This window comes from Montipora capricornis, chromosome 4 (assembly GCF_036669925.1).
Source record: "Montipora capricornis isolate CH-2021 chromosome 4, ASM3666992v2, whole genome shotgun sequence".
Taxonomy (NCBI): domain Eukaryota; kingdom Metazoa; phylum Cnidaria; class Anthozoa; order Scleractinia; family Acroporidae; genus Montipora; species Montipora capricornis.
In genome coordinates, this window is record NC_090886.1 from 13,004,935 (window position 1) to 13,032,434 (window position 27,500).

General features: G+C 40.1%; 4 protein-coding genes across 5 annotated transcripts in view; all 4 read right to left on the minus strand.

Annotated features, from left to right (window-relative positions):
* The window catches only part of LOC138044479 (uncharacterized), a 34,113-nt gene extending 13,856 nt beyond the window's left edge, over positions 1 to 20,257 (minus strand). For both annotated transcript variants that reach the window (XM_068890981.1, XM_068890980.1), the window contains exons 1-3: positions 19,904 to 20,257; positions 6,243 to 6,357; positions 716 to 1,060 (exon numbers count right to left, since the gene is read on the minus strand). In XM_068890981.1, the coding sequence (XP_068747082.1) occupies positions 716 to 1,060; positions 6,243 to 6,321 (424 nt within the window). In that variant the 5' untranslated portion in view covers positions 6,322 to 6,357; positions 19,904 to 20,257. The remainder of the gene's footprint in view (positions 1 to 715; positions 1,061 to 6,242; positions 6,358 to 19,903) is intronic.
* On the minus strand, positions 9,845 to 11,242 carry LOC138046116 (uncharacterized). Its single transcript, XM_068892793.1, has one exon. It carries the CDS (start codon positions 11,240 to 11,242, stop codon positions 9,845 to 9,847), a length of 1,398 nt encoding a protein of 465 aa, XP_068748894.1.
* On the minus strand, positions 11,272 to 12,437 carry LOC138046117 (uncharacterized). Its single transcript, XM_068892794.1, has 2 exons — positions 12,424 to 12,437; positions 11,272 to 12,274 (listed from the first exon to the last, which is right to left on the minus strand). Exons 1-2 carry the CDS (start codon positions 12,435 to 12,437, stop codon positions 11,272 to 11,274), a joined length of 1,017 nt encoding a protein of 338 aa, XP_068748895.1.
* On the minus strand, positions 16,547 to 17,515 carry LOC138046118 (putative nuclease HARBI1). The gene has a single exon (XM_068892795.1). The coding sequence runs from the start codon at positions 17,513 to 17,515 to the stop codon at positions 16,547 to 16,549; it is 969 nt and encodes a 322-aa protein (XP_068748896.1).
* Positions 20,258 to 27,500: the final 7,243 nt, after the last annotated feature.

Below are 27,500 nucleotides of genomic sequence, written 5' to 3' on the forward strand. Positions count from 1 at the left end.
ATCTCCAGAATTCTTACACCTTTTTATACTGTGACGAAGAAAGTGTGACAGTCCCTATTCACAGTGTAAAATACTACTTTCTTACTACCTAAATTTCATTTCAGCTCTTAACCACATGGAGTCACGGAAACGTTCCTGGCTTTCATAGCCGATCACAAGGGATACATGAGATGGTGATCTACTCTCGTCTTCTGTTACTTTGCCAAAGTGGGTTTGGAAACCAAGTCAGTTCGCAAAAATGAAATGTAACAAGGGATGAATTTGTTTGAAGCTGCTATAGAAAAGAAAACAAGTTAAAAACTTTTGAAAAGTGCCTACATTGATGTAAAATTTATTATCGAATAATGTCATCTTAACTTGAATGTTCCTCACAAAAAGGCACCAAAAAGGGTTATAATGTTTCCAGCCACAGGTCCAAGACTTTAATCCAACGGCGCCAACAAATGATCGACCAACTTCATTTTAAAACGAATTTCCCATATCTGAATATGTCATCATAGTTTGTTCTTCATATCCCAGTCAAATTTGCGAGTCCAGCGGACAGAGTAGTACTCTTCTGTTGAGACAAACCTATGTGATGCCCAACATTTGCTTTTGGTTGGTTCTGCGGTAAACAGGAAAGCTTTTAGATTTGAATTTAAGGGTATGACCATGTTGAAAATGATAAGTTCTCAGTACAACTGTGATATTAATGAGGAATTGTTTTTGGAATTACCTCTTCCTGCTCTAGAAGTATAAACTGCTTTAAAGCTTGCAACGCCAGTTGCAACTACCAACATGTAGCGTCCACTCGATTGTATGGAGAAATGACTCTTGTTTTCAGTGAAGTGCCCAAGCAACGTTTGAGACTCGTTCCTTCCATCATAGACTTTTACCGAACTGATGTTCGAGCCAGGTTGGTTCACGATATTAAGGGTAGTAAAGTTTAAACTTATCTTGTGATGAGGTAGTACTGCGATATGCCAGATGCAAGTATTTTCTATGACGAATGAGGAACTCAAATTGATTGCACCACTTGAGCCAATGACTATGAAGGAGCATGGTTCGGATGAAGCTACCTCTGTAAATATACAGGAAAATCACAAACGTCACGTAAATTTTAAGGCTTTCACATGTGTGTCTTGTTTGTTTTCTCCCTTACTAATTAAATAGAGATTTACACTGTTTACACTAATGATATATCTTATGGAAAGCACCGTATAATATATGCAATTGTTTACAATTACGTGCGTAAAATACTCAAGAAACCGTCATTTCATAAAACGCTTCCCGCAACAAGCAGTAAAAACACCTTTATGTTATGGAGTCCTTATAGATGAATATTAGTGTCTGTCATTTTGTTCACAGTCATGAACTTTTATATTGAATTATCAATGCAGAGTAGCACCCAAAATTCAGCGGCATTGCTATTAACAAATATTTCGATGAAATTATGGATTTTCCATGTCATTTGCACTGCCCCACACATTTAAGCGTTGGCTTTGCTCGTTTGTTTCGCTCGTTTTGCATTGTATTTCTTTCCTTGATAGTCTTGAGCATTCTTTGTTTTGGTGTGTATTAGGTACCAAATCAAAAACAGCCACAACTCGAGAGGACTTTGCCTGGTGCTGGATCAGGCAAATGAAGATACAAATGCAGATGCAGATGCATGTGTCATGCAACCTAGTGGTCTTTACGATTTGATATTGAGATTTCTGAATTATTTTCCACTGAACCCGTTCAATATGACTTAAGCTTGATTTCTTTGAGCTTCAGCTCTCTCAGGGGCGTAGCTAGAATTTTTCAGGGTGTTGTGGGGGGGAGGGGGGGGGGGAGGGGAGGGGCTCACACTTTCTCAAGCCCAGGGTACTTACCACTTTGTCATGTCGACATCTGCACTGTTTTTAGTGAAAGTGACAATTTTTTGAGTGAGCAGAGAATGCGGGGGAAGGGACAAGCCTACAAAATAGCTGCATACATGAAGTAAGTTCTAGGTGACATAAATTACTCTGTTCCAGTCTCACAGATATGGCTTGTAATATGTTGTTGTATTTTGGCGACTGTCAGAAAGGGGGGGTCACGGGAACCCCAGGAATTCCTACCCCCCCCCCCCCCCCCCCATCCTGGGTACGCCCCTGGCTGTCTTCGGGAAATATCCTTTGTTTGTTTGATTGTTCTGATTCTGTAGCCAATCTCCTACCATACGACAATTCACTTCTCCTCTAATACCTTGCAGCACCACTTCCCAACCAGACGCACCAAGTAGTTGGTAGGCTTGGCGTATCATTACACGTGCGCGCGTGGTGGTTACTTTTCAACGACGTTGCCTTTTCTTCTCAAGTTTACTTGCAAGGATTGAAAAGCAGATAAACTTCTGTTAAGAGCATGTCGGAAAAACATTTCTTTGTTGTTTTGATATTAGACTTGCCTCAAGTCGACCTCAAGAGAATCCCAGGAGAAAATGTTTTGGCGAGCAAAGCATGATTTTTCGGACGCGAAGAGGATGAGCGAGCGAAAATCGATATAGCTGCTAACATTTCTTCGGGGTCGCTGTCGCCCTCTCAAAATCAATTGGCCTCCAGATCCGAAAATATTTTCTTGATGTTCCATATCGGAACAAAACTGTGTGGGAAGGTCAAAAGGGTCTCGAATTTATGAAATTTATGAAAGACAGGACTTGCAAGTTACTTGACCGGCCTGGTATATTAGATTCCTTTTGTCTGGGCCGGAGTGTAAAGAATAGACTCTCCTTAACTTCCACAGATGATGTGCATACTGTTAAAAAGCACGTTTATTTCAGGCGATTTGCCTTTGGTCATGTCATCCTTGAGGTTGCTTTGTAGGTGATGGGCGACTGAGCAAAGAATTTCCAGGAATTTTCCCTACCAAAATTTCTTGACGTCAAAAGATAGCAACATAGGATCGCTGTTTCTTCAAACAATGTCGTACTGAACAATTATTTTGACATTCCTCATCATGCCTTGGGTTTTAAAGGCAACTCCTTGCTGTTTTCTGTATTCTTCTGAAAATTTATCTGCCTTACTACTTATTTGTGTTATACAGAAACCTTCTTCTGGCGAGTGGGGGGGGGGGGGGGATAACACAAACCTTCTTATGGCGAGTGGGGGGGGGGGGGTGAGTAGCCTGAAATAGATTTTAGTGAGTTGGCATTTGACTTTGTCAATCACAGTCAGTATTTATGTGACAGGGCTTTGCAAAAATCAAATGCCTACAATTTTGAAATTGCCCAGAACCCATCTTTTGTATAGGAGTTAATTAGTGCAAGTCAGAAAAATATCTTAGTTTGACCCTTAAGGTACCAATGGGTCCCTCATGCATGTACCAGCCGTTAGACATGAGTGAAATCTATAAGTGGCATTGTTGAGCTGCAGGGGATTAGAGTTTGGTCCTAGCTGGAATCATAGCTATGAAAAGCATCTGAAAGTGCTAAGTAAATTCAAGGCATTAGGATGTACCTTTTTTTTAAATCCAGCCAGAAATCGGGGTGGAATGAAAACGAATTGAATGCTGTGGCCAATGCGAACCTCAACCTGATTGGAATTGGTTGAGCAAGTTTGTTTGGACACCGTCTGCTCACTTGTGCTTTGATATCTGACTTAATTTTGAAGGAGGTGGCTCCTTAGATTTTAGCTTGAAAACCGGCGCAGCCTGTTTTCAAAATGATGATCTGGCACTTATAAGAGCAAACCAAAGTTACTTTTGGTGGGGGAGGGGGAGGGGTAGCCTGACTTAGACTTTGGTGAGTTGGCATTTGACTTTGTCAATCATAGTCAGTATTTATGTGACAATGCTTTGCAGAAATCGAATGCCTACAACTTTGAAATGAACCATGCAGAACCCATCTTTTTTATAGGACTTGATTAGTGCAAGTCGAAAAATATCTTAGTTTGATCCTTAAGGTCCCAGGGGTCCCCTATGCATGGACCAAAAAAATATAGTCCGCCGTTAAACATGAGCGAAATCTATACGTGGCATCATAGCTGGAATCATAGCTATGAAAAGCAAGAATTTTGTTCTGCATCTGAAAGTGCTGAGTAATTGTTCCAGCAGAGCTTTCCAAACATGTTTGGAACTTACAAGACGCAAAGAAACCGTTTCAAATTAAATGGAAAATTCTTTAAAAATGTAGACCCTACAGCAACATTAGCAAGAAATGTAGTCTTTGTCTGAATGAAACGTTGATAATCATATATGAGAAAAAACTATCAAGCCTTAACACAAGAAACGAATTAGCAAGTTCATGCCCCACAGAAACCGATATGTACTCCGGAACTTTAGAGTAACGTAAATTTAAAATACCGACATATAATCCCCTTATATCATGTTTTGTTACCTAGCAGCTCCTTAAATGTAACGCATTTACCATAGCAACCATTCAAATTTCCGTATTTAACTGCCAGCTTTCCAATTTCAACAGTTCAGTCGTTAAAATTGCCTGATGAGTGTGGTACTTGTATCATACGAAACAGTTCTGTAGCATTAAAACGATGATTACTCATGTCATGAAACCTAAACTTCTGTGAAGTCATGATATATTTTTTTTTTCTTGGGTTGCACGTGACGTCACAAACGAAAGTAAAATACAAAACTTAAGAATCTTTTGAGGTTTTAAAAATATATCTGTTTGCATGTTTTCAGCTTAGTACCGTGCTTCATTTCGAAAATAGAGCAGTTTGAATTTCAGAGTTTTTCACTGTGCGCGACGTGTTGACGGCTTTCGAAAAACGTGCTAGTTGCATAAAGACATCTATTTCTCTCGTTTTTTTTTGTGGCCTAAACAGCCAATAAACTAGAAGACGTGTCTATACGAATGTTTGGTGGCTCATTATGCAGCAGAAAGTGTTAAAGACAGCCAAACTAAATTCCAGATGTTTCTACAGATTTCCGGCCGCCATGTTGGTGTACTTCAGCAGTACACCTAACCCTAACCCTAAACTCTACAAATTTGAGTGATAAATTTCGCCGAATAACTCAAGTACGGAATATCGCACAGCCCTGAGACTTAGACCCGTTGTTTATTTATTCCTCTTCTATAACATTTCCATTTCTTGACTCAATTTCTTAAATGGTAAGCGATTTATGTTTTCACTTGCGTGACGTGTAACCCAAGAATACATTTCGCCAAGGTTTGGACTGTGAATCCATGTGATCCTCGTGGGCAGCAGAGATGCGCTGTTGGCTCGAGAGACCCTCTTCTTCTTCTTCTTCCTCTTCTTCTCTTTCGTCCGCCTGTGAATCGTCGTTCCTGTCGAACCAGTGTCATCTAGTTGTCCTGGGATAACCACGTAAAATCCCATTTGCTATCTAGATTGGCCATGCAATCAGCATGGTTGCTCTCATAGCGTAGTGGTGATCACACCCAACCGGTAGTCATGGGGACGTGGGTTCAAATCCCGCTCAGAGCTTAAAAGTTTTTCTCCCAATGAAAATGTCATCCAGGGGTTGTCCGTCCTTGGTCCCTTGGACGGTGAAGCCATTTGTGATCCTCCTGGGGGGAGAGATGCGCTGTTGGCTCGAGAGACCCTCTTAAAGTACCCCTAACCTTAAAATAATTTTTCGATAAAACTGTTGAATCTTTGCACCTGTTCGAAACGCATTGCGACCATTTTTTCATTGAACTAACAAATCCTGCCATTTTATAGGCTTCGAAAGTTGCGAAAATCCAAGCATCTTTTGTTCACGACCGATTCAGAAGGGAAGTGGGTCTATTCCTGATTTGACGTCACAAACTGATTTACATTGCATTAACTCTTTGTAAAAATGCCTGCAAAGTAGATTGTGACGTCAAATCAGGAATAGACCCACTCCCCTTCTGACTCGGTCGTGAACGAAAGATGCTTGGATTTTCATAGTCAGCCCAAGTTCGCGCCACTAGAGAGCGTGTAACAACCGCTGCCTGTAACGCAACACCGCTTGCACTCAAAGGTCATCTTCCCACTAGTAATTAATTATTACACGCTCTCTAGTGATATAAATACATATATATGAAAGAAAAAGACAAATAAACCACAAGTTCATCCCTACAAGTCTGTTTCGTGGTCGCCCACTCATCAGTTTCGCTTTGAAACTGAGGCATGCAGCAACTGGGAAATGGGCTATTACAGAAACTGGCGATAAATATATACCTTAATTGTCCTTAGGAGTTAAGATGGACATCCCATGACTGACCAAGCAAAGCAAGGATTAATTTCTAATTAATTCGACAAATAAGTGAAAACAAAGTAAAAAGGTCTTTTACTTACTCCACAAACTACACATCCAAAATATGATGGCTGCAAGATGCTCAATGGTTTCCATTCTTGACTGTACTTCAATAAGCATTTAAATCCCCATGCATTTTAATTTATCAGCAGGGAACTGCAAAGGAATGAGAAAACCATGCCGATGTTGAAATTTTGTCTAATTTACCAAACGTTTCTGCTGGGCTGTAAAATAACATCTTTATTGCCTCCTACAGGCAGTAAATATTCAAAATGTGCAAAATCGGAGAGAATAATATCTCTAAGCTACAACGAACGCACGCCCTAAAGTGATGGATGATGAATGATGAATTATTATACGTGAAACAAGGAATTTCTGTTCAAAATTTAAGGCCAACAATAATTCAACCAATGACCAATGACCAGGGACACCCAGCGATAATCTTCAGTGAAATATGTGTTTGGGGAAATATGTGTTCGGAAGAGTCAAACTGTTCTTAGAATTTCGGTTCTTTGTTGCTAAACAGCTATAGATTTCTTTTCTAAAACACCACCTAAAAGATTCACAACTAGGGAAAAGTATAGTCTCTTACGTTTTAGGAAGGGATATTTTTTTTGCAATTTTGCAATTTATGACACTTAAAAAGGTCACCTAGCAGTTTCGGATTAGTAAATGCTCTGCGGGGAAGTTCTTAGAAGGTAAAGTTCAGCTAGCAGTTTCTGAAATGAATGAAATATCATTCCGAGATTTTCGGACACTTCAATTTTCGGCTAAGATATCCAAACAGATCAAATTCTTCTTGGTGATAAAAACATCTCTTTAGACAGTCTTTCTACATTACATTACAATAAGCATAGAAATGTCTCTCAAAGGCTATTGGCTTAATTTTCTCGTTGGGTGCCCTTGAATGACTGCTTTCCGCCAAGCTGTGCCATTCGGCTGCTTTAATTTTTAATTTTTCAATACACTCTCTCTTAGCGTTAGCCACTGAGGACGAGTTTATGTATGCTATCTGCGGCAGTTATGTCGTTGTCGAGTGGTCTATAGGAGGATGTGTCGATGACTAGGCATTCATTGATGTATCAGTTTCTGTCTGCTGATTTTATGATGATGTCGTTACGTTTAATGACGCGACTCCTTGAATATTTCCATGGCAACTCTCCTTAAACTAACCTCAATCCTTTCCGTCTCAAAAGCACCTGGACTCCTCCTCCCAACAGAGACTCTCGCCCCACATTTTAGACGCAATAGACCAGTTAACGCTCTTGAGTGCATCATGGATAATCAGGGCCACATGGCGGGAAATTCAAAGGTTTTGCATGGAAATTAAAAAGCAAATAAACTGTACATGACTCTACTTTTTAGACTTTCGCTTTCATAAACCAAAGAAATAAGTTCAAGTTCACAACTGAGATTAACTGGACTTGGTATCTATTCTTTTGAATTCCTAAATATTGCTTTTTTGCCTCCATACATTCTCTGTAATTTTGTGTCTTTGGAATTACGGGATGGCAGAAACTTTGTTTAGTAAAGTAATTCTTACAATAGCCTCTCCAACTTTATTCTGCCGCACCTTTGAGCACATATCTTCTGTTTTGGGAAATTAAAAAGAACAAATTGCATATCATGAATACTTTTCACCGTTTTCAACTCCACACAAACCTTTGAATTCTCTCCATCTTGCCCTGATTACCCATAATGCACTCAAGAGCGTGAACTCGTCTACAGAAAATGACCTGCTTTTCTATAGAAAACAGCCTGTTCCCGTCTGACCTTGTAGCTCAGTCGGTAGAGCAGCGGTGATCTAATCCGAAGGTCGTGGGTTCAATTCCCACCCTGTTCAGAGTTTTTCTCTGTCCTTGTGTGGGCCCATTTCCATTAGTAGGGCTAAAGCTCAAATGGTTCATATGGGGTACAAAACTAGCACTTCACAATTACACTCTAATCAGTTAAGTCTATAGCCTGATGACATTATCAACATCACGTCCTCGACCGTATGTGAAAATTTGACCAAACGCGAACGAGATGCCCTCAAAACAAACAGGAAACGTAACGACATCATTATTAAATCAGCTTACAAAGGACCAGCCACAGTTGTCATAGACAGAAACTGGTACATCAATGCATGCCTACAACTCAACGACATATCCTCCTATAGACCACTCGACAAGGTGATTATGGCGTAATAGTCACCTCAACAGCAACCAATCAGCGCAGAGAATTTTCAATAATCACCTATGTAATTATACTGATATGTATTATTGGGCTACTTCGTCGTCGTCGTCGTCGTGCGTACGCGCCCACCTGCACGAGTAATACCGCTGGCCAAGATTACCATAAGAAATGCAACTCATGGGTTCCTATGCGTATGGAGCTGCGCTATTAGTATTACTCACTCATTTCCGACTTCTTTTGAGAAATTTTTAAAGAACGGCACTTGTTCGCACATATCGTGTGATATTTCTAGAAAAACAAGAAGTATTCAGGAGCTTTCCCGAGGAAGTTTGTGCCATGACTTTTTGTCCAACCAATCAAACGATTACACAACAGTTTTTACTAATCTTTGCATGTTTTCCTTCAGGAAACATTTCAAAAATCAAATAAGGGCTAACGCTACTGTTAAACCATAGTGCAAAACCCGAGCTTATTTTTAAGCGGATAGTTAGGGCAAAGGTTGTTTACAATCTTGTAATAAAGTACCACTTTATAAACAGGCCTTCTCGACATCATTTCTTCCCAGCGCAATGCGATGCTCACCAGTTCCTTTAATAGCCCCGGTAGCAATTTTCGCAGCCTCGAGTTGCACATGTTTGAGGATATCACATTCGTTTTCAGTGCATCCATCCCAAACCAGATCTGCATGCTCCATTACAGGGCGAACGAGAGATTTATAGAGCCTCTCGAGAGCGTTTCTACTAAGTTTGAATTTTAAACCCTTTAACTTTATCCGCTCTCTTGCAAGCTCTCTCATAAACATTAAAAATATGCGGTTTCCAAGATAAATTGCTAGCAAGCGTTACGCCTAGGTGACAGAAAGAAAGAAAGTTTGTTTCGAATACAACAGAAACAACAGAATGTGCTTTAACATGTGGCATATGAAATTTTACACTAGTTTTAGTAGAAATAACAGAACTAAAACTACTAGCATCGAACGTATCTTGATCACGATAACAATAATTTGGTAAAGTGTACTTTCAACGTATCTCCACTGCGCAGCTGTAGACTGGTCTAAAATGGCCGACACGCGGTTGGCAACCAAGACCTGAAATCTCTTATCTTTGTTCTCTATATAGCGAAGAACGCATGTGCTGTCAGTCCAAAACGTAGAGCTGTGAACAGCCATGTCAACCTCTTGTTTGATCATGCGGTCCAGCCTTGTTGCTAAGACTGCCGCTGACAGCTCCATTCGTGGGATCGTCATTGCCTTGAAAGGAGCCAATCTGGACTTTGCCATAATTAGCGAACAGTGAACTTCACCATGTATATCGATTTGGCGAAGATATGAGACAGCTCCATAGCCTTGGCTAGATGCATTGGAGAAATGGTGGAGCTCGCATCGTTGTATGTCTAAGCAGTTTGGCCGTTTAAAGGATCGCGGAATCTCAAACTGTTCCAGTTTGGGGAGTTCCTTCAGCCAGGTTTGTCATTTTTGCTTGCAGGGTTCAGGAATCTGATCGTCCCAGCCGAGGCCCTTGAGACACAAGTTTTGTTGAAATGCTTTAGCGGGTAGTATGCATGGTGAAAGAAAGCCAAGAGGGTCGTACACCGAGCAAATGATGGACAGAATTCCTCTCCTTGTGATCGGTCTATCTTTTCCAGCGATTTTGTAGCTGAATGTATCCTTCTGTACATTCCATTGGACGCCCAGAGCTCTTTCAGTGAGTGCTAGATTGTTGCTTAAGTCGAGATTCTTAACCGATGGTGCTCTTTCAATTTCGGGAACGCAGCTGATTACGTCTCTTGAATTCGATATCCATTTAGTGCGACGAAATCCTCCCTTGGATAGCATTTCACGGAGTTCTCCCACCAGACGAATAGCTCCAGGATTTGTGGCGACTGATTTTAGACAATCATCGACGTAGAAGTTTCGTTTAACAGTCTCTACTGTGATTGCATCAAAGGTTGCCTTATTATCTTCTGCAGTTTTCTTCAAGGCGAAATTTGCGCAGCTCGGGGACGAGGCACCACCGAACAGATGAACTAACATTTGGTACTCTTCAGGGTCTTTGCTCAGATCGCCGTCTGGCCACCACAAAAATCGCAGATAGTCGCAGTCTCGAGGGGGTACTTGAATCTGATAAAACATATCCTCAATGTCAGACATGAAAGCGATTTGCTCTTGCCGGAACCGTGTTAATACAACGACAAGCATATTTGTCAAATCCGGCCCCTGTAGCAGCTGGTCATTTAAAGAAGTACCCTGGAATTTGGCTGAACAGTCGAATACGACGCGGACCTTGTCAGGTTTCTGGGGATGAAACACAGCGTGATGTGGCAAATACCATACGTTTGAGTAGTCCAGATTTTCCTTGCTAACCTTTCTTGCGTAGCCCTTGTTAATCAGATCATCCGTGAAGTCTCTGTAGTTCTTGTGTAAAGCTAAATCTCTATGAAGACGTTTCTTCAGTGGGTGTAGTCTCTGTCTTGCTTGTGATTTGTTGTTCATTAGAAGTGGTGGATCATTCTTCCAAGGTAGGGCAATTTCATAAAGGCCATTTGAAAGTTTTGCTGAGCCTTCCATGATGTGTAACGCTTTTCGGTCGTTTTGTGACATGCAAGCTTGAGGCTCGTAGCTGGAGTCGTTGAATTCTAAGTTGCAGAAATCTTCAAATTGTTTGCTTAGCTTGGCGCTTGTATCGAGGATGTTTGCAGTAGGAGCCTTGCTTTCTTTTCTGCCTAGGGGACCATTTAATACCCATCCGAAAATTGTTCGTGTTGCAAAAGGACCGCCGTCTTTACTTTCTCTAAACTCTTTCGGTTGAAGCACTTGATGAGCATCACTTCCAATGAGAAGACCGACTTCCGATTCTATACTTTGCATTTTAATTCCCTCCAAGTGTGGGCAGCGGTTTACATCTTCTTGCGTTCCGTGTCATTTGAGACCGGGAGGCTGGGCGTAGAATACACCATTGGTAGCTCGATTTGGTTTTGCTCGATGAGATCCCATACTTCCAGATTCACAAGAGAACACTCGATTGACTGGCTAGACGTTTGCATGGTTGTGAGGGAGAGGGACGTTTTCTTCCCTTTGGTGCCGAGTTTTCTGAGAAGATCTTCTGTACAGAACGACGTGTTTGAGCCTGAATCCAGGAATGCATACGTTAGCACTTTCTTACTGCTACCCTTTACTTTAACCTTCACTGGAACTATCGATAATCCTATCACAAAACCGCTGATCACTTGAGATGTGTTTACGTTTAAGTAGCTGTTACTCGCTTGTGCTGCATTTGGAGTTGTTGGTGGTTCGGTTTGACCTTCTTTCTCGTTCTGACTTGGTGGCATTTCTTTCACGTGTAGATAAGTTGAATGCTTCTTTGTACACCCTTGAATACGACAAAAGCTCCGTTTTGGACAGTCTTGAACAAAATGACCAGGAACTAGACAATTAACGTATAGCTTATTCGCACGAACGAACTGGTAGCGGTCGCCTAAACTTAACTTCTTGAACTCATCACATTGTGACAGCCAGTGGTTTCTTTTACAAGAGGGGCACTTAAATTCCTTTCTTTCTTCTTTATTGTTTGGTCGCTGTGGGAAGGGTTGCTCTAGTCCCTGTGTGGTGAAAGATTTACCGTCTCGTCTGTTTCTCGTGCTTGCCCTGGAGTTAAAGGACGGTCTCTGTTCGCTTTGGACCTTACCAAAAATGGGGTGGTTGGCTGCTCTTGATCTTGCTTCCACAAACTCCGATATGTCTTTCAGGTTGGGATCCCTCTTTTCCTTCTGGGAGATTGTATCCACAAGATCACGCCATTTCAGCCTCAGTGGATAAGGCAACCGCTCTACGATTTTTCTCAGACTGTCAGGGTTTTCAAGACGCTTCAGGTAGCCAATTTCCTTGAGGGTATTTCTACAGCTGGTCAATAGTATAGAGAATTTCTGTAGCGAAGGACCATCTTCAACACGGATTGGTGCACCATTAATTACGCGGTCCACGTACGCAGTGGCAATATTGTATGGTTGCCCATATCGTTCTGCCAATAGCCTCTTATACCCCGTTCACACCAAAGCTTAAACATGTTTAAAACTTGTTTTGTTAAACAGATTTAATAAGACTGGCCGTTTACACTGCGGGCGTGTTTAACAAAACTACCTCTTGAGGTAGTTTAACAATCGTGTTTAATAAAATACATTCAAAATGGCGGCAGAAACCAAAACTCGCGGAAGAATCTGGGAGCACAAAGAAACCCTCCTATTACTTGAAAAGTGGGGAGACGAGAATATCCAGCTCCAGCTAAAATCATGCACAAGAAAAAAGCCAATATGGCTAGAAATTGCAGCATATCTTCGAGCTGCAGGCTATGAAGACAGAGACGACGGCAGCTGCAAGACACGAATTCACACTCTGATAAGCGCCTATAGAAACTACAAAGACGAATGCAGCAAGACGGGAAATGCCACACCAAAGAAGAAGCCGGCTTTCTTCGACGAAGTGGACGAGTTTTTGTCGGATAAGCCATTTACCAAAGATAATAATAAAATCCGCAACAATTTCCATAGATGGGGTCGATGATGAAGAAATAACAAGCGCAGAAAACGTTGAGCCGAGCGTAAACAACCCTGGCAGCAGCAAAGCAAAAAAAACCTTCACAAACCTTTATTATTTGACAGCGGTGACAGGTAAGAGTTTTAAAATGCTCTCCGATTGGAGGGCCAGACAATAGAATTGTGTCCAAAAGCAACATCTGACGACGTCTGTGAAAGTTTTGTTCAAGCAGTATATTGAATACCGTATTTGAAAGTTTTTGATATGCGTACTGTACAAGCAGATACAAGACAGGTGTATCCGTATTACAGTGTAATATTGAGATAACTATACCATAAATCAAACATTTTTTATTTCTCTCTTGGCTATAACGTTTATGCAACCCATTGAAGTTTTGGCGGTCGCCATGGTGTTCCTTCAGGTGCGACGGAAGCCGATGAAACAAAGAAGCCACTATCCCGTCAGTCGGCCGTATTGAAGGCAAATAAAAAGAGGAAAACCGCTTCTGATGTATTTGCAAAGTTTGATAAAGTGTTTGAGTCCTTTTGGAGTATCAGTAAGCGGCTGACAAGAGCTTCCTCGAAGCCGAAGCGGCAAGAGAAAGGCGAGAGGAGGAAAGAGCGGAGAAGCGAAGGAAGGAGGATCAAGAATTTCTCCTGAAACTGGCGCAGGTTCTTCACAAGTAGAACCAAGTACCTGCGTAAGTTTCTTGCCATTTTGTGCGAGCTGTTAAAAGAAACTAGACTAGCGTATGAGCGGTTTTGAAACTTTCATTCCTTGAAATTATATTTCTTATGTTGAATATTACGGCATCCGAATGGTATCGTTAATTAATTCGCTGTTATTTATTGCTCAAAATGTTTTGGCTCATTTTTTTAACCGCCGTTTTCAATACTGTTCAAATATAAGCTTGGGTCTCCTATGCCTGTTTTTGATGTTGGACAGATATTTTAGTATCGCGTCTGTGTACATGTTCATTTGTAGTGTATCTCCTCGGTTGAGGAATGATGCATATGGCTTTTCACTGTAGTGAAATAATAGTTAATAGATGTAGGCTGGTTATGAAACTCGACAAGTTTCTTTGTTTCATGTTTTTGTTCGCTTTTTTGGCCTTGACCCTGCACAAAACCCGACAAAAACAGGCATTTTTCGGCAGGATAACCAATCAAAAGCTTCGACTAATTTATTCGAAATTAACTTGTGAACCAAAAACAAAAGATTGTGCAGGGTCACGGTCGGTTCAACATCTAATTGCGACTTTATTGTTCCTGCTTTTTAAATTCCCAGGGTTTCATAACCAGTCTCTAGATTAACTATGTACATATATACCCATAAATAAATGCATTAAAATGAGCTGGTCAGACATGCACTTAATGTTATTTATGCGTTTACTATTGGAGAATTTCCTACAATTTATGTTTACCCACCAAGAATTCCAGAGATTTTCACATTTTTTTCTAAATCTTATTCCTAGGGAATTCCAATATTCCTCAACTAATAAATAGTTGCTTAGGGCAACAATGTGCATGTGCAATAATCGGATTCATCAAGAGTCCACCCCAAAACAGACTGACAATAACGTATTAACAGCAAATTGCCTATAAACTGTATATTATAAGAAATCACATGGACTAGCTTGAGTACAAAAATATGAGTGAAGTTCTCAAAATTGCACTATCTGCTTGAGTGGGACACATCAATTTCTTATACTATGGAAACCGCAAAATATGGCATTCTTGTTACTCCCGAAAAATACACTTGATTTGTAATATTATTAATCGTACGGCTCTTGCCCCAGTCATAAATGTTGAATGTACTGTAAGAAATACAGCATCCTCTTACTGCTCTCAGCTGCCTGCAGACTCATAGAAAGTTTCAAAGGCAATCTGAAATTAAATTTTAGAAGAGAGTCTTTTTTTCAAGTTAGATCACACTTCTGTGTGACTTCTGAAGTGTCACATCATGGAATTGAATATTTGGACCAAAACAGAGCTACCGCATCTTTGTAAAATAATTCCATCTACATGTGACTGCACTACCCCAGCTATGATATAACATCATAACATTGTGGCAATTGAGTTCTTTTTTGTGATTTTCAATGTCTTGCTTTTTCACATGAACAAATTCAGCCAGTTTGAATTATTTTCAAAATTTACTGCAGAAAACAAAAATTTGCAGGCCTTGATACAATTTCTATCTGATATTTCATGTATAGTATTTTTCCATAAGAATGCAGGAATGTAGTGTTTCCTTTTTATACCTGTCTTAATTAAGTCTTTGATTTCATCTCAAATTATGCAGTAAATAGTAGATTATTTCATGCCACACTGTAATTTGAAAATCAGAATAGCGTACTCTTATCCTGTATATTGTTAATTCATTTAAGAATTCTTTATTATTATAAAACAAATGCAACAAAACAGCTACAGCAGCTTAAACTGTCTATAAGTTCAATGTATGATTTTAAAATAAGTAAAAATTAATATTGCAATACATTGAAATAATTATTTGAGTCATGTGTGTTATCTGTGAGGTGATCAATTGAATAATTGTACATAAAACTGATAACACTTTGTTAAGTTGTTGAGGAAAACGAAACAATAACTGCTGACATTTGATTTCCCCCACACAAATGGACTGCAGTGCAGAGCAAAAATTAATGCTCTGTACAGGGTAGTGACTTTGCAAGATGTTTTATAGCCACAAGAAGCATTTACAAGGCCCACCAAATATCCAGACTATTATAGAAGGTGAGTACCTGAGGGGGAGTCCTATATGAAAGGGGCAGAGGTGCCGTTCTGAAATTTTGAAAAGAATCCCTAAATGAGATAAATCTGGGTGTGGCTCAAGCTTTCCTTGACCCCAAAAGATGCCAAGAAAACTAAGGAGTGAACATTTAGTTGTATATTTCTTCATGTGCAGCCCTAAACGAGACCATTATAGCTAACACTATAGACGTTTTGGCTGGGACACCCTAAGCAAGATCAAAAATCAGAAATTTACACCCCTAAGCAAGATGAGAAGCATCCCTCCCCCTTTTCATATGTTCCAATTCTCTTGGCCGAGGTAACCCAACATCTAAATAGCACTGCAAGAATGAAAAGATCTATATCAGAGGTTTTTGAAGCTGTTCAATAAATTCGCAGTTCGTCTTTACTATGTGAATTCAAAAACCATGAACACTCGAATTATCTCTGGAATGTTAATGCGTTACAAGGAAAAAGCCATACATCAGATCTCAATGCATAGATGAAAACTGCCAGCTGTAATGGTAATTAACTGTGTAGTTTGCATATTTTTGTGGTTTTATCTCGCATGTGATTGGTAAATTCACAATTAAAATGTTAATGTCAAAAATTATTGAATAGTTCATAGTTTTTGGATTCGCATAGTACATGTAATAGCTAAAATCGTTCTTTAATTAAACTTGCATGACCACAGAATTTCCAGCTACAACAATTTTATACGCAAAATTTAAAACTGGTCTGCACAGTAGTTTGTGTTAGTCAATACAGTTGTTGTTTTGTTTTTTTGTCTATCGGGCAGACATTCTTTTGGCTCACAATTCCTTATTGGGGAGGTCAGGAGAGATTGCCTCATAAGCCAAAAGAATGTCTGCATGGGAGGCTATTCGCTCGGTAATTACAATAATGATGTCTTGATGGCTTCTCTGATGGCTACAGCATTCCTGTTTTGTCCTTGGTTTGGGTCTACTGGGAAAACACCAAGATGGAGCTGTACACCTTGCAACCACTCCTCATTAAAGTCCTCACCCATGACTTCACAGAAGTTGTGCAACACGCAACAAGCAGCAATGACAAGACAAACAGTCTCAACATTAAGGTCCAGCCTCTTTGCAATGCTTCTGAACCTACCCTTTAGTCTTCCATAGGCATTCTCAACCACCACTCTTGTCATGCTGAGGATCTTGTTGAAATTCACTTGTTCTGGCGTTAAGTTTCCATTATCAGTATACGGCTTCATTAGCCAGTCACTGAGCGCATATGCAGAGTCTCCAACTATCAAGGGCGGAACTCTCACACCTGATATGACTCGAGATAATTGAAGCGGTAGGAAAGTCCTCGCACAGCAGTGGCAAAACAGCGGTGAATTTTTAAATACGCGCGCGTCGTGAACTTTCGCCGGCCATCCAACAAAAATGTCAACAAAACGATAGTTGCTGTCAACCAATCCCTGCATTGTTACTGCGTGGAATCCTTTTCGATTCACGTAATCTTCCGGACTTTGGAGAAGTGCAATGATAGGCACATGGCAACCGTCAAGAGCGGCCACTACTTGGGGAAACCCCGCACGATCTCTAAAACCATCGATCTGATCTTGTACTTCTTGCTGATTTTGTGGAAAGAAAATAAACCGAGGAAGAAGAATACCTGCAAGTACCTCACATACCTGTTTCACGATGGTACACACGGTGGATTTTCCAACGCCAAACAAGTTTCCAATTGTTCTGTACCGAGCGGAGTCGGCAAGCCAATACAAAGTAATTGCAACGCGATGGCGAACTGCAATGGCTTTACGAAAGGTCGTGTTGTGTTTCGCGATATGGGGTGATAGTTCAGCGCACAGATATTCAAACGAATCCTTCGACATCCTGAAGTTCTCTACCCAATCATTATCGCTCCAGCCTTGGCAGGTCTCCTCCCAAAAGGACTGAGACCTGCTTTTACTCCAAACTCGACGTAAACTTGGGGTGCATTGAAATAGTTACCGCGCCAACAACAAAAAAAATACAGATGAGACAAGACATCTGCGGCGGAGGCATCGGTAGAGTCATCTCCTGGCAAGCTTTGCGCGACTTTCCGCGATTTTTCGGCTTTCTTTTCTCCGTGTTTTCCAAAACAAAAGCGCAATATTTAGCGCATCCGCCATTTTATTTACATTGTTGTTCAATTTTATGTCAATTACAATTACACGAACGCGAGGCTGAGCATGAACATGAGGCTGCGTTGTTGTCAGTTCTTGTAGTTCGGTGTGAACGAGTTGATCAGTTAACCATGTTCAATTAGACATGGTTTCGTTAAACTTTGTTTAATTAAACATGTTTTTTTGGTGTGAACAGGGTATTAGCTTCATTATAGCCAATGTCATCAGGCATTGTTAAACAGCTTCGCACAAGATCTTGGACAGAACCACTAGTGTATTGCAGAAGATAATAAAGTCTTGTGCTAGCGCTTGAGGTTTTTCGTTCCACAAGGTTTTCGAAGGCGCGAACGAATTCGCAGTAACCGATGGGGTCGCCGGAGAACACAGGAACTTCAGGTTGCGGTAGAGTTAATGCCATAATAGCTTCTTGTTGCTGGTGAATTAAGAGCTGAATGTCACCCTTTGGTGGAGTAACTGAGGTGGCCTGAGGTACAGAGTTTTGGCCAGGTGTTGGCTCTTCCACGCATTTCTTTCGCCATGCGGAGGCCTCTGGATTAAACCGCCTTGCCGGTTCCTCTGATTTTGCAACAGACGTCAAAGTAGGGTTAAGGGGGGTGGACTGTTCTGGGAGGTTCTCTGATCCAATGGCGTTAGCTATAGGTGCGACCTTATCTCCTTTCAGAACCATTTCGATTCCATTGGGAACCGGCACTGGATCAGCAGAAAATTCCGCCTGCGGTTCTTCTATTGGAAAATAGCTCGCGGCAATTTCTCTTTCTACCGCTTGCGCATAAACGAGTTCTTCGGCTTCTGCCTTCGCCAGTTCAGTTTCGAATTTTAACTTGGTTTTGCGCTGTCGCAGTTTTAACTCTTCTTCTTCAATTTGGTGCGATCGCTTGAGCGTAGTAGCTTCTGCTTCTAAAATGGCCTTTTTAGCTGCGGCCTTTGCTCTAGCACTAGCGGACGAAGAGCGTGACGTTTGCGACGAGCGTGAACAGCGTGATGCTCGAGACACGAGAGAACGTGTGCCAACGTTTGACACACTGTCCTCTGGTTTAACTTGCACCTGGAAAGAGTTTATTAGCCTTGTCGTTTCGATCCCCGTGAGCCACACGTCTACAATTTCTTGCATGTGTTCTACCTGGTCGAATACCGAGTCATAATACGATGTCAAATTTGTCAAATGCTTCTTTCAGTTCGTTTGTTTTCCTGTTTACTTCATCGACATTGTTTTCATCAGTCATTAGATCGGTAATTTCGTTAATCTTCCTAGTCACGACTCCTTTCGCGAGGCCACGTGCCCTCTTTGTATCCATTGCGATAAGAAAGATCGATTAATCCCGTGTTAATTGATGAAAACAACTTGGCATCCGGTCGTCACTCCTATAAGTAGTGTCGGATAGCGATTGCGTGAGGTCTTATGACGTAGACTGACCTGCGAGAATTCCTTCACAGTTTGAGATAGTTGCTTGCTCGCCGTTCAAATTCGAACTCATGTAAATGCCAAGATCCTAAGGTTGCGTCATACTCAGAAACTTAACAATTACAGGGGTGGCGATATGCGAGGCGATAGACAATTCGAACTCAGTTTGCAGAATGATTAAAATCACGTTTAATCACAGTTCAAGGTTCTCGAGACAAACTAGTGAAGACAGGAGGTGAATTACGGTAACAAAACAGTTCCCAGAATAACTAATGAAGTAAACTTGATGGTAGTAAAGTTCGTAGATGCGGCACAAATGAGTAGAACAAGGTAGTATAATGTAGTGTAGTGTAGTGTAGGTTCGAACTGAAAACGATAATTAAATACAATACAGCTAAGATAAAGCGTTAGCTACATAGGCATATAACAGACATAATAATCGGTACTTAACCGGCCGACAAAAAAGGGCGGTTTCAGAAAGACTAATAGACATAACTAACAACTCGTAGCATAAAAAGAATGCCGAGAACATTTCATCCAAAGTACCGGAATAGTAGAAATAACAGAACTAAAACTACTAGCATCGAACGTATCTTGATCACGATAACAATAATTTGGTAAAGATCAGACAATTGGTTTGAAAACTAGTCGCTGGCAGTAATAACAATGAAAGTAAAAGATAAGGAACTTACTTTGGTGACGACTCGCACAGACGACAGCAGAGAGTATAACTCAATAATAGTCAAATGGTAGCCTATAGCCGATTGATCCTCTGATCGTAGCGGTTGCGGAATAACTAACTAACGATTACGGTTGTTACGAGTCGCTTTTTATACGCGCGCATACGTGATTATGCCTAGGGCGTTACTTGAAACGTGTAAACTACATCTTAGAAGTGTTGCTTCATTTCCTACACGAATTTAGCTTTGAGTAAGCATGAAACTGCAAATTCCTAACCGATGCGTAATACATTTGAGCACGTTCTACTGAAACCAAAGCTATTGATTGTTACTAGAAAATGTCTTAAAATCAGGGAGCGTTTCAAAACTAACAGCTTCATGAGTTGTTATATTCTACGCCTTTTGACCCATTTTTGATAGCTTTTGCGAAATATTTTACCACGGCACTTTGATTGTATCTGCAACTGACTGCCTTGTTAATAGCTTAATTTGGTAGTAAGCAATAACTGCCAACATAACAATTTAGGACGAACCCATGGTGAAAAGTCATTCTTTTTTTGTCTCTTTTCAATTATTGGTGGCGTTAGTATTACTTCCGTGACTGAGTTAATAATATGTGAAGTATTGTGTGTTTGACTTGAAAACTCTCGCTATGAGGAACTAGTTTCTTCTAAATTTTAACCAAAACAACTTTGAGAAAAAAGAAAGTTTCTTAAGCTTAAGATCAAACAAATTGTTGATTTCCATTTCGCAACACCACTTTTGTTCATTTCGGGTCAAGTGCAGTTCCAATCACCTCCAAGGAATAGTGTTGCAAATTCCTAGTTGAACATTAGGAAACTATTACGGACTTGCATTAATTAAGGTGGCTGGAACCAGTTTCACTACTTTTAAGGACCTTTTTATCAGAAGGGTTGTCACTACAAAACTGTATCACGTAAAAGAAATCTTATGGTACCTTACCAAACACCAATTATTATTTAACAAAATGCGCTCAATATTTTGACGTAAAAGGTTGCCGTGGCAACATGAAAGCTCACCAAAAACACTCTATATTTCGTCTTTACTTGCCTATATCGCAAAAACGAACTCGGTGACCCCCATTTTTTATTGTAAAATAGTAATTAGCAATTTGAGATAGGACTATCTGCAAAGTTAAAAAAAATTCTTGGGAGCCAATTCAGCGCTACCTTAAATTTTCGAAAAATTAAGGTAGCTCTGAATTGGTTCCCAAGAATTTTTTTAAACTTTGCTGATACTTCTATCTCAAATTGCTAATTACTATTCTACAATAAAAAATGGGGGTCACCGAGTTCATTTTTGAGATATAAGCAAGTAAAGACGAAATATAGGGTGTTTTTGGAGAGCTTTCATGTTGCCATGGCAACCTTTTACGTCAAAATAATGAGCGCATTTTGTTAAGCAATAATTGGTGTTTGATGTGGTACCATAATGTTGCTGTTACGTGATACAGTATAGTAGTTATAACCCATCTAATAAGAAGGTCGCTAAAAGTGGTGAAACTGGTTCCAGCCACCTTAATATAACCTATTCTGTCAAATTGTTAGGCGCACGTTTGCTACACAGAGAGAGTGTAGTGCCGTTACAGTGCATTTCACAAAACTTTTGACAGGCGATTTGCGAAGTTCGTTGAAAATTTCATAAGTTCGCTTCGAACTTGGGAATTTCAATACGTAACTGTCAATCAAATGGCAAACTTCGCGCAGAACTTCGTGGGAATGTGGCGAAGTAATTTCACCATTGCTCTCGGTTGTTGTTTTGAAATGAGTGCCGTCACCATACAAGGAAAGGCAATTCCAAGTTTTGTTCGGCAGAAAATTATTGAAAGCTGGTTAGAATGGAAAGGACCATCTGAAATAGGACAGGAACTGAGACTTCCCAAACAAACCCTTGCCAAAATTGTTGATATTTTCGTTCGCAGTGGGAATATCGAAGAAAACAACCGCAGCGTTTACAGAAGTGAAATCCAAAACAAACTGGTAAAGAATAACGTTACAATGTTTTCCCGAAAATGTCCCGTCGCGTGCATGCAGCCGCAGCGTAACGCAAGATCTTGGTTTATATTCTTTCAAGAAATTCAGCGTTATTCCACACGGATCACTGACTCTTGAAAATGAAAATATATTTTCCAGTAATTAGCAGCTTGCGCGGATAATGAGTGTTCAATGTTCATTCCCACGAAGTTCGGCGCGAAATTCCCAAGTTCGTTTCGAAGTTCGCCATTTGATTGACAGTTTAATTTCGTAATGAAATTCCCAAGTTCGAGGCGAACTTATGAAATTCACAACGAACTTCGCAAATCGCCTGTCAAAAGTTTTGTGAAATGCACTGTAAGACGTATTCAATAGTGTTAATAACAATAATTAACAATACTCTCCCTCTGCTACTTTGCATAATCATAGCGCATCACGAGTCAAGTTCGAGCCCGAGACAATTTCTCATCAACCTAACTTTTTCTTCTTTATATAATATCGTTTGAATATGAATTATTATTCTTGTTGTCAAAAAAGAAAACAACAGAAAAGGAAACAAAAACAAACGCCTTTGAGGTTAATAAAGTTCACCAGGCAGGTAACCAAGACCAACGTTTAAATTTTAAGCACGTACAAGTCCTCCAGTTGTCACCTTGCTCCTTTCACGGCTAAACAATGTGTTTTTGGGCCGAATCCTCATACATTCAGTTATTCGAGGAATAATCGCTTCAAATTTTCAAACGAAACTCCTTTTAATCGTCTTAGCCTAAATCCTACGATTCTTAGGCAAATAATTTTTCTTGGCTTTTTAATTCCTTTCTTTTCTGATAGTACTTGCGGTAAGCATGCACATGACCCCACGTGAGATTTTTTGTAGTGAAAGAAAGGGTTTTAGTTCCTTAAGTGTCAAGTCTTCTGTTTTCGCGTCCTCCGTGAATAAATAGCGCTCTGTTTTGCTTTTTGATTTCTTTTTGGTGCGTGGAATGATATTGATCCGATCTCACACTGAAGAGGCATTTGTGTGATTCAAATTTAACATTTGCTTTAAAATACTCGTAGTTTAAGCAAAGGAAAAGCTGACAACTACTTTCACTGTTTAGTTGTGAGAGCCTTTAAAATTAACTTTCGTCCTTTGAACAGCTGTTACAAAGGTAGGAGATCTCTTACTACTGGTGATCAGAACTTATCACTTACCAGTAATATCAGTAACATTTATTTTGTCTTTGTCTCAAAAATGAGCAAGTGGAATTGCAGGTGGGTCTTTTCAATATTATATTCGGGCAAAGAAAGAAGTAAAATCGTTCTCTGGTAAAAAGTTTGAAAAAACTATGAGCTTTCGACAGACTGAACTGCTGCCTTCAACGGATAAAAATGTGTGAAGCCTAAAAGCGAAAGAAATTTAAATATAACGAAAAATTCGCATAAATTAAAGGATAAAAGCATGTAGTAGAAAGAATGTTAAAAATGCTAAGAAAATTAGTGTTTCTTTAAGAGAATGTGATATTGTCTTGGGAGCGGGCACGAATTATTGTCTGCCCCAACAGTTTTTGCCGTGTGCCATGACTCCAATGTCTTTCTACTCGGTAGTAGCCAAAACGCGGGGCCGAGGCCGGGGCCGGGGCCGGGGTCGGGGTCGGGGTCGGGGTCGGGATCGGGGTCGGGGTGCCTTTTCTTTTTCCCATTTTTTTTGGTTTCAATTTTTATCGTTATTCTCCTGTTGGTTTTTGCGATAATCTGACTTAGTCTTTTCGAAAATCGGAGTTTGTTTTTGGAAGTTAAGATCATTTCCGGAAATCCTGAAATTGGAGTTAATGAAATATACCCCAACTGCCAAAAACACTGAAGACTCGCTGATCTCCACACTTTAAAACAGCATTGCAATGTTTACTTCTTGAGAAAAATAAAAAAATGTCATCGTCACGCAGTCACGCGAAGTTTAAATTTCCTCGTTGCTCGTGTTGCTGTCATGTTGTTGTCTGTCTTTACTAGAAACGGTTTGTAGTAAAGCCAGAGTCGCAAGGGAACTTGCTAGTCAATTCTATTCGGACGTCACGGGATCGAATCCAATATCACTATAAAAAACAGAACAACATTGAAAACAATTTTGCGAAAACAAGCAAATGATAACGTTGTGTGACGACTATCGTGGAACTGTGGCTATGTTCTGTTTCGTTTTAATTGTATTGCGGAGGTTTTTACGAAGTAAACATTAAAATGTGCTTTTAAAATGTGGAGCTCAGCGGATCTTCAGTGTCTCAAGGAGTTAGTGTATATTCCCCACAAAAATTCCAATTTCAGTCTGAAATTCTCTTAATTTCGAAAAACAAAGATGTCTCTTTCGTAGATTCCGTATAAATGAAAGAAAGATGCCAAACATTCGAATATAACATTACAGGAGAATAACGTCAAAAATTGAAACAAAAAAAAATTGGAAAAAAAAGACACCCCGACCCCGACCCCGACCCCGACATTTGAGCCTTTAGTACAATGCTTTAAGTTCCTCATATGTTCCTTCCTCCTTCCTCAATTCTAAAATCATTGACAAAGCGAACAACCGGAGTAGAAAGACATTGGAGTCATGGCACACGGCAAAAACTGTTGGGGCAGACAATAATTCGTGCCCGCTCCCAAGACAATATCACATTCTCTTAAAGAAACACTAATTTTCTTAGCATTTTTAACATTCTTTCTACTACATGCTTTTATCCTTTAATTTATGCGAATTTTTCGTTATATTTAAATTTCTTTCGCTTTTAGGCTTCACACATTTTCATCCGTTGAAGGCAGCAGTTCAGTCTGTCGAAAGCTCATAGTTTTTTCAAAACTTTTTACCAGAGAACGATTTTACTTCTTTCTTAGCATGAATCCTGGTAACGGATCTTCAATATTTTTATATATTCGGGCAATTGCTCAATGAAGCAATAGAGAGGTTAAGCATGACGGGACACGGCAGGCTCCTTATCATAAAAGAGTGAAAATTTTGCCAAAAATGTAAATACCCTGCTTGATATTAGCTCATTTCTGCCCTGTTAGCTCTATGTATAAAGCAACTTCTCAAAGGAACGAGACAAGGCGAGGATAAAAAAAGACAAAGCAAGGATCATAGCTTTACTTGATTTCATATCTGCAGTTCAGTATATGATTCATTTCATATATCATTTCTTTCATTGATTCATTTCTCACGGAAAAATTAGAACCAACAAATGACAAGTTCCCAACGTCAGTGGCTTCGTATCTCAGTTGGTTAGAGCGTCGCACCGGTATCGCGAGGTTACAGGTTCAAACCCCGTTGAAGTCCTGAATTTTTCAGGCTTTTTTACGCAGTTGTTAAAATTGCATCCATAACTGCCAGGATCATAGCTTTACTTGACAAGTTAACATGAGAAAACCTGAAATTTCACTCCGTTTGCCGTTTGGCGTAAACGTTGTGCACATTCTTCTCTAATACTTATTGAACTCTGCATACGCGTTTATTGGTTTTAAGTTAACCAAATGAAATCCACAGAACGATAATTCCCTTCACACTGTTTTAAGGAAAACTGGGCTATAATTAAGCAATAGAGGACGTTTTCCGTGTTTCCATAGCCTCATCTAAACACGAGGGGGTGTTGGGAGAATTCGAGACAGTTATGCAAACCAGAGACGCAGTCGAGGGTTTGCATAACTGTCTCGAATTCTCCCAACTTCCCCGAGTGTTAAGCTAAGGCTATGGAAACACAGAAAAAAGTTCTCTATTGCTTTTATAAAATATTCCTCAAAGATAATTCGACAAAAGAAGGAAAAATCAGGCTTTTTAATTCTTGATTGAAACAGATTTTCTTGATACACGCTCATAGTTCCTACCAGCCAATCAAAACGCGCGTCCGACAATACGTAACCAATCAAAATTCGTGTGATGTCACAGCCGTGATTTCATACTCTTATCTAAACACAGCTATTGCCCAATGAGAGTGCGCATACTATCCTAATTATTTTATAAATGCCGATGGTAAGCATGTAAAACTTCTATAAGTATAATGAGGTGTAGCTATGAAGAAGAATATGAATAAAACGAATACGATCTAGTAAGCGAGCGCCATTATCATCACATACACAGCCGAAAGCTTGGATTTTACAATATTGCATTAACAATAGAGTGAGTCCTTACTTCATTTGAATTTTTTTATTATTCTCTACAAATTTTGTAAATATATATTTTTTCAATATATAAACTTAGTCAGCAAAAATTGTCAGATAGTTTGTTTCGAATACAACAGAATCAACAGAACGTGCTTTGACATGTGGCATATGAAATCGTCCATCAGTTTCATGAGCAGCAAAGAGCACAAGCTAGGCTCAGTTCGGCGTAACGTTTTTAAAGCCCAAAAGCATATGTTTTTACATCACACCTCTGCATGAAGGACGACTTCTGGAGGAGGTCGGAGGGGTGATGCAAAACTAAGGCTTGTAAGGCTTTTCTACAAGTGGGCCTGGGAGCCTTTGCTCTGTTAGACTAAGCTGATGTAGTTCCCAAGTTGGCTGTAACCCCTTAGTTTAAACCCACGATGTGTTTTCACCGTCACGAAGGGAAAGGCTAGGTATACCTCGTATAGAAAACTTTTCACTGGAACCAAGAAAACTGTGATCATTCGAAGCCTCGAGCTTGTCCGTCGAAAATGTATTATTCATTTCAGTTCACACAAAACATATAAAAAGCGAATTAATGATTGACAAGGTTGTCATACAACCAGGAGACCAAAATTTAATCTTGACTCACCAGAGCGTCTTTTAATCAGTCAGATAAAGCTTTGATTTTACACTATAGTTTTAACAATAGAGTGAGTCCTTGTTTCATTGGAATTTATTATTATCCTCTATAAAGGACACGAAAAGTTCTCGCGTGATATTGCTGACTCTTTCAGCAACAGCCTTCACGCTGAATTGGATAACGTGGATCTTAATGAATTTATGTCTAAATATAACACCACCCTGGAACAGATTTATGATGACCACGCTCCAGTTCAAACTAGGAGAGTCAAACATCGTCCATACGCAATACGGTTCAATGACGAGCTTCGCGCTGAAAAGCGCGAGAAGCGCTGCCTTGAACGGAAATATCGGAAATCTGGTCTTACAACAGACAATCAGTTATATCGTGATCAATGTGAAAGGTATAATTCTGTATTGGAGAGGCAGAAGTCTAACTACTACCGAAAGATAATTGAAAACACAGACTGTAATGAGCTATTTGGTACTATTGACAGGTTAAGAACATTACCCTGCCTACCTATGAGTCTTTGCACCAATTGGTTGAAGACTTCAGTGTTTTTTTTTTTATTAACAAGGTTAATGGTATTCGTGCTGTCCTTCCTACTCCTACTACCTCAACTTACTCGACTGAGGAGAGACAGATGTCTTGTAGTTTTCATGAGTTTCAGACTCCCTTGGACACTTCTGTGAATGATATTGTGATGTCATTATCAAGCAAGACCTCTAGTCTCGACCCAATTCCTACTTCAGAAGTAAAGCCCCATTTGGACGTACTGTCGCCTGTCATAGGCAGTATTGTGGCTCATCACTGACCAGCGGTTCTTTTCCTGACATACTCAAGAAAGCTGTACTTCACCCAAAACTTA

Excerpts from the sequence above, each read along its gene's own strand:
- LOC138046116 (XM_068892793.1), bottom strand. The coding sequence starts at position 11,242 with ATGCAAAGTATAGAATCGGAAGTCGGTCTTCTCATTGGAAGTGATGCT.
- LOC138046118 (XM_068892795.1), bottom strand. The coding sequence starts at position 17,515 with ATGTCGAAGGATTCGTTTGAATATCTGTGCGCTGAACTATCACCCCAT.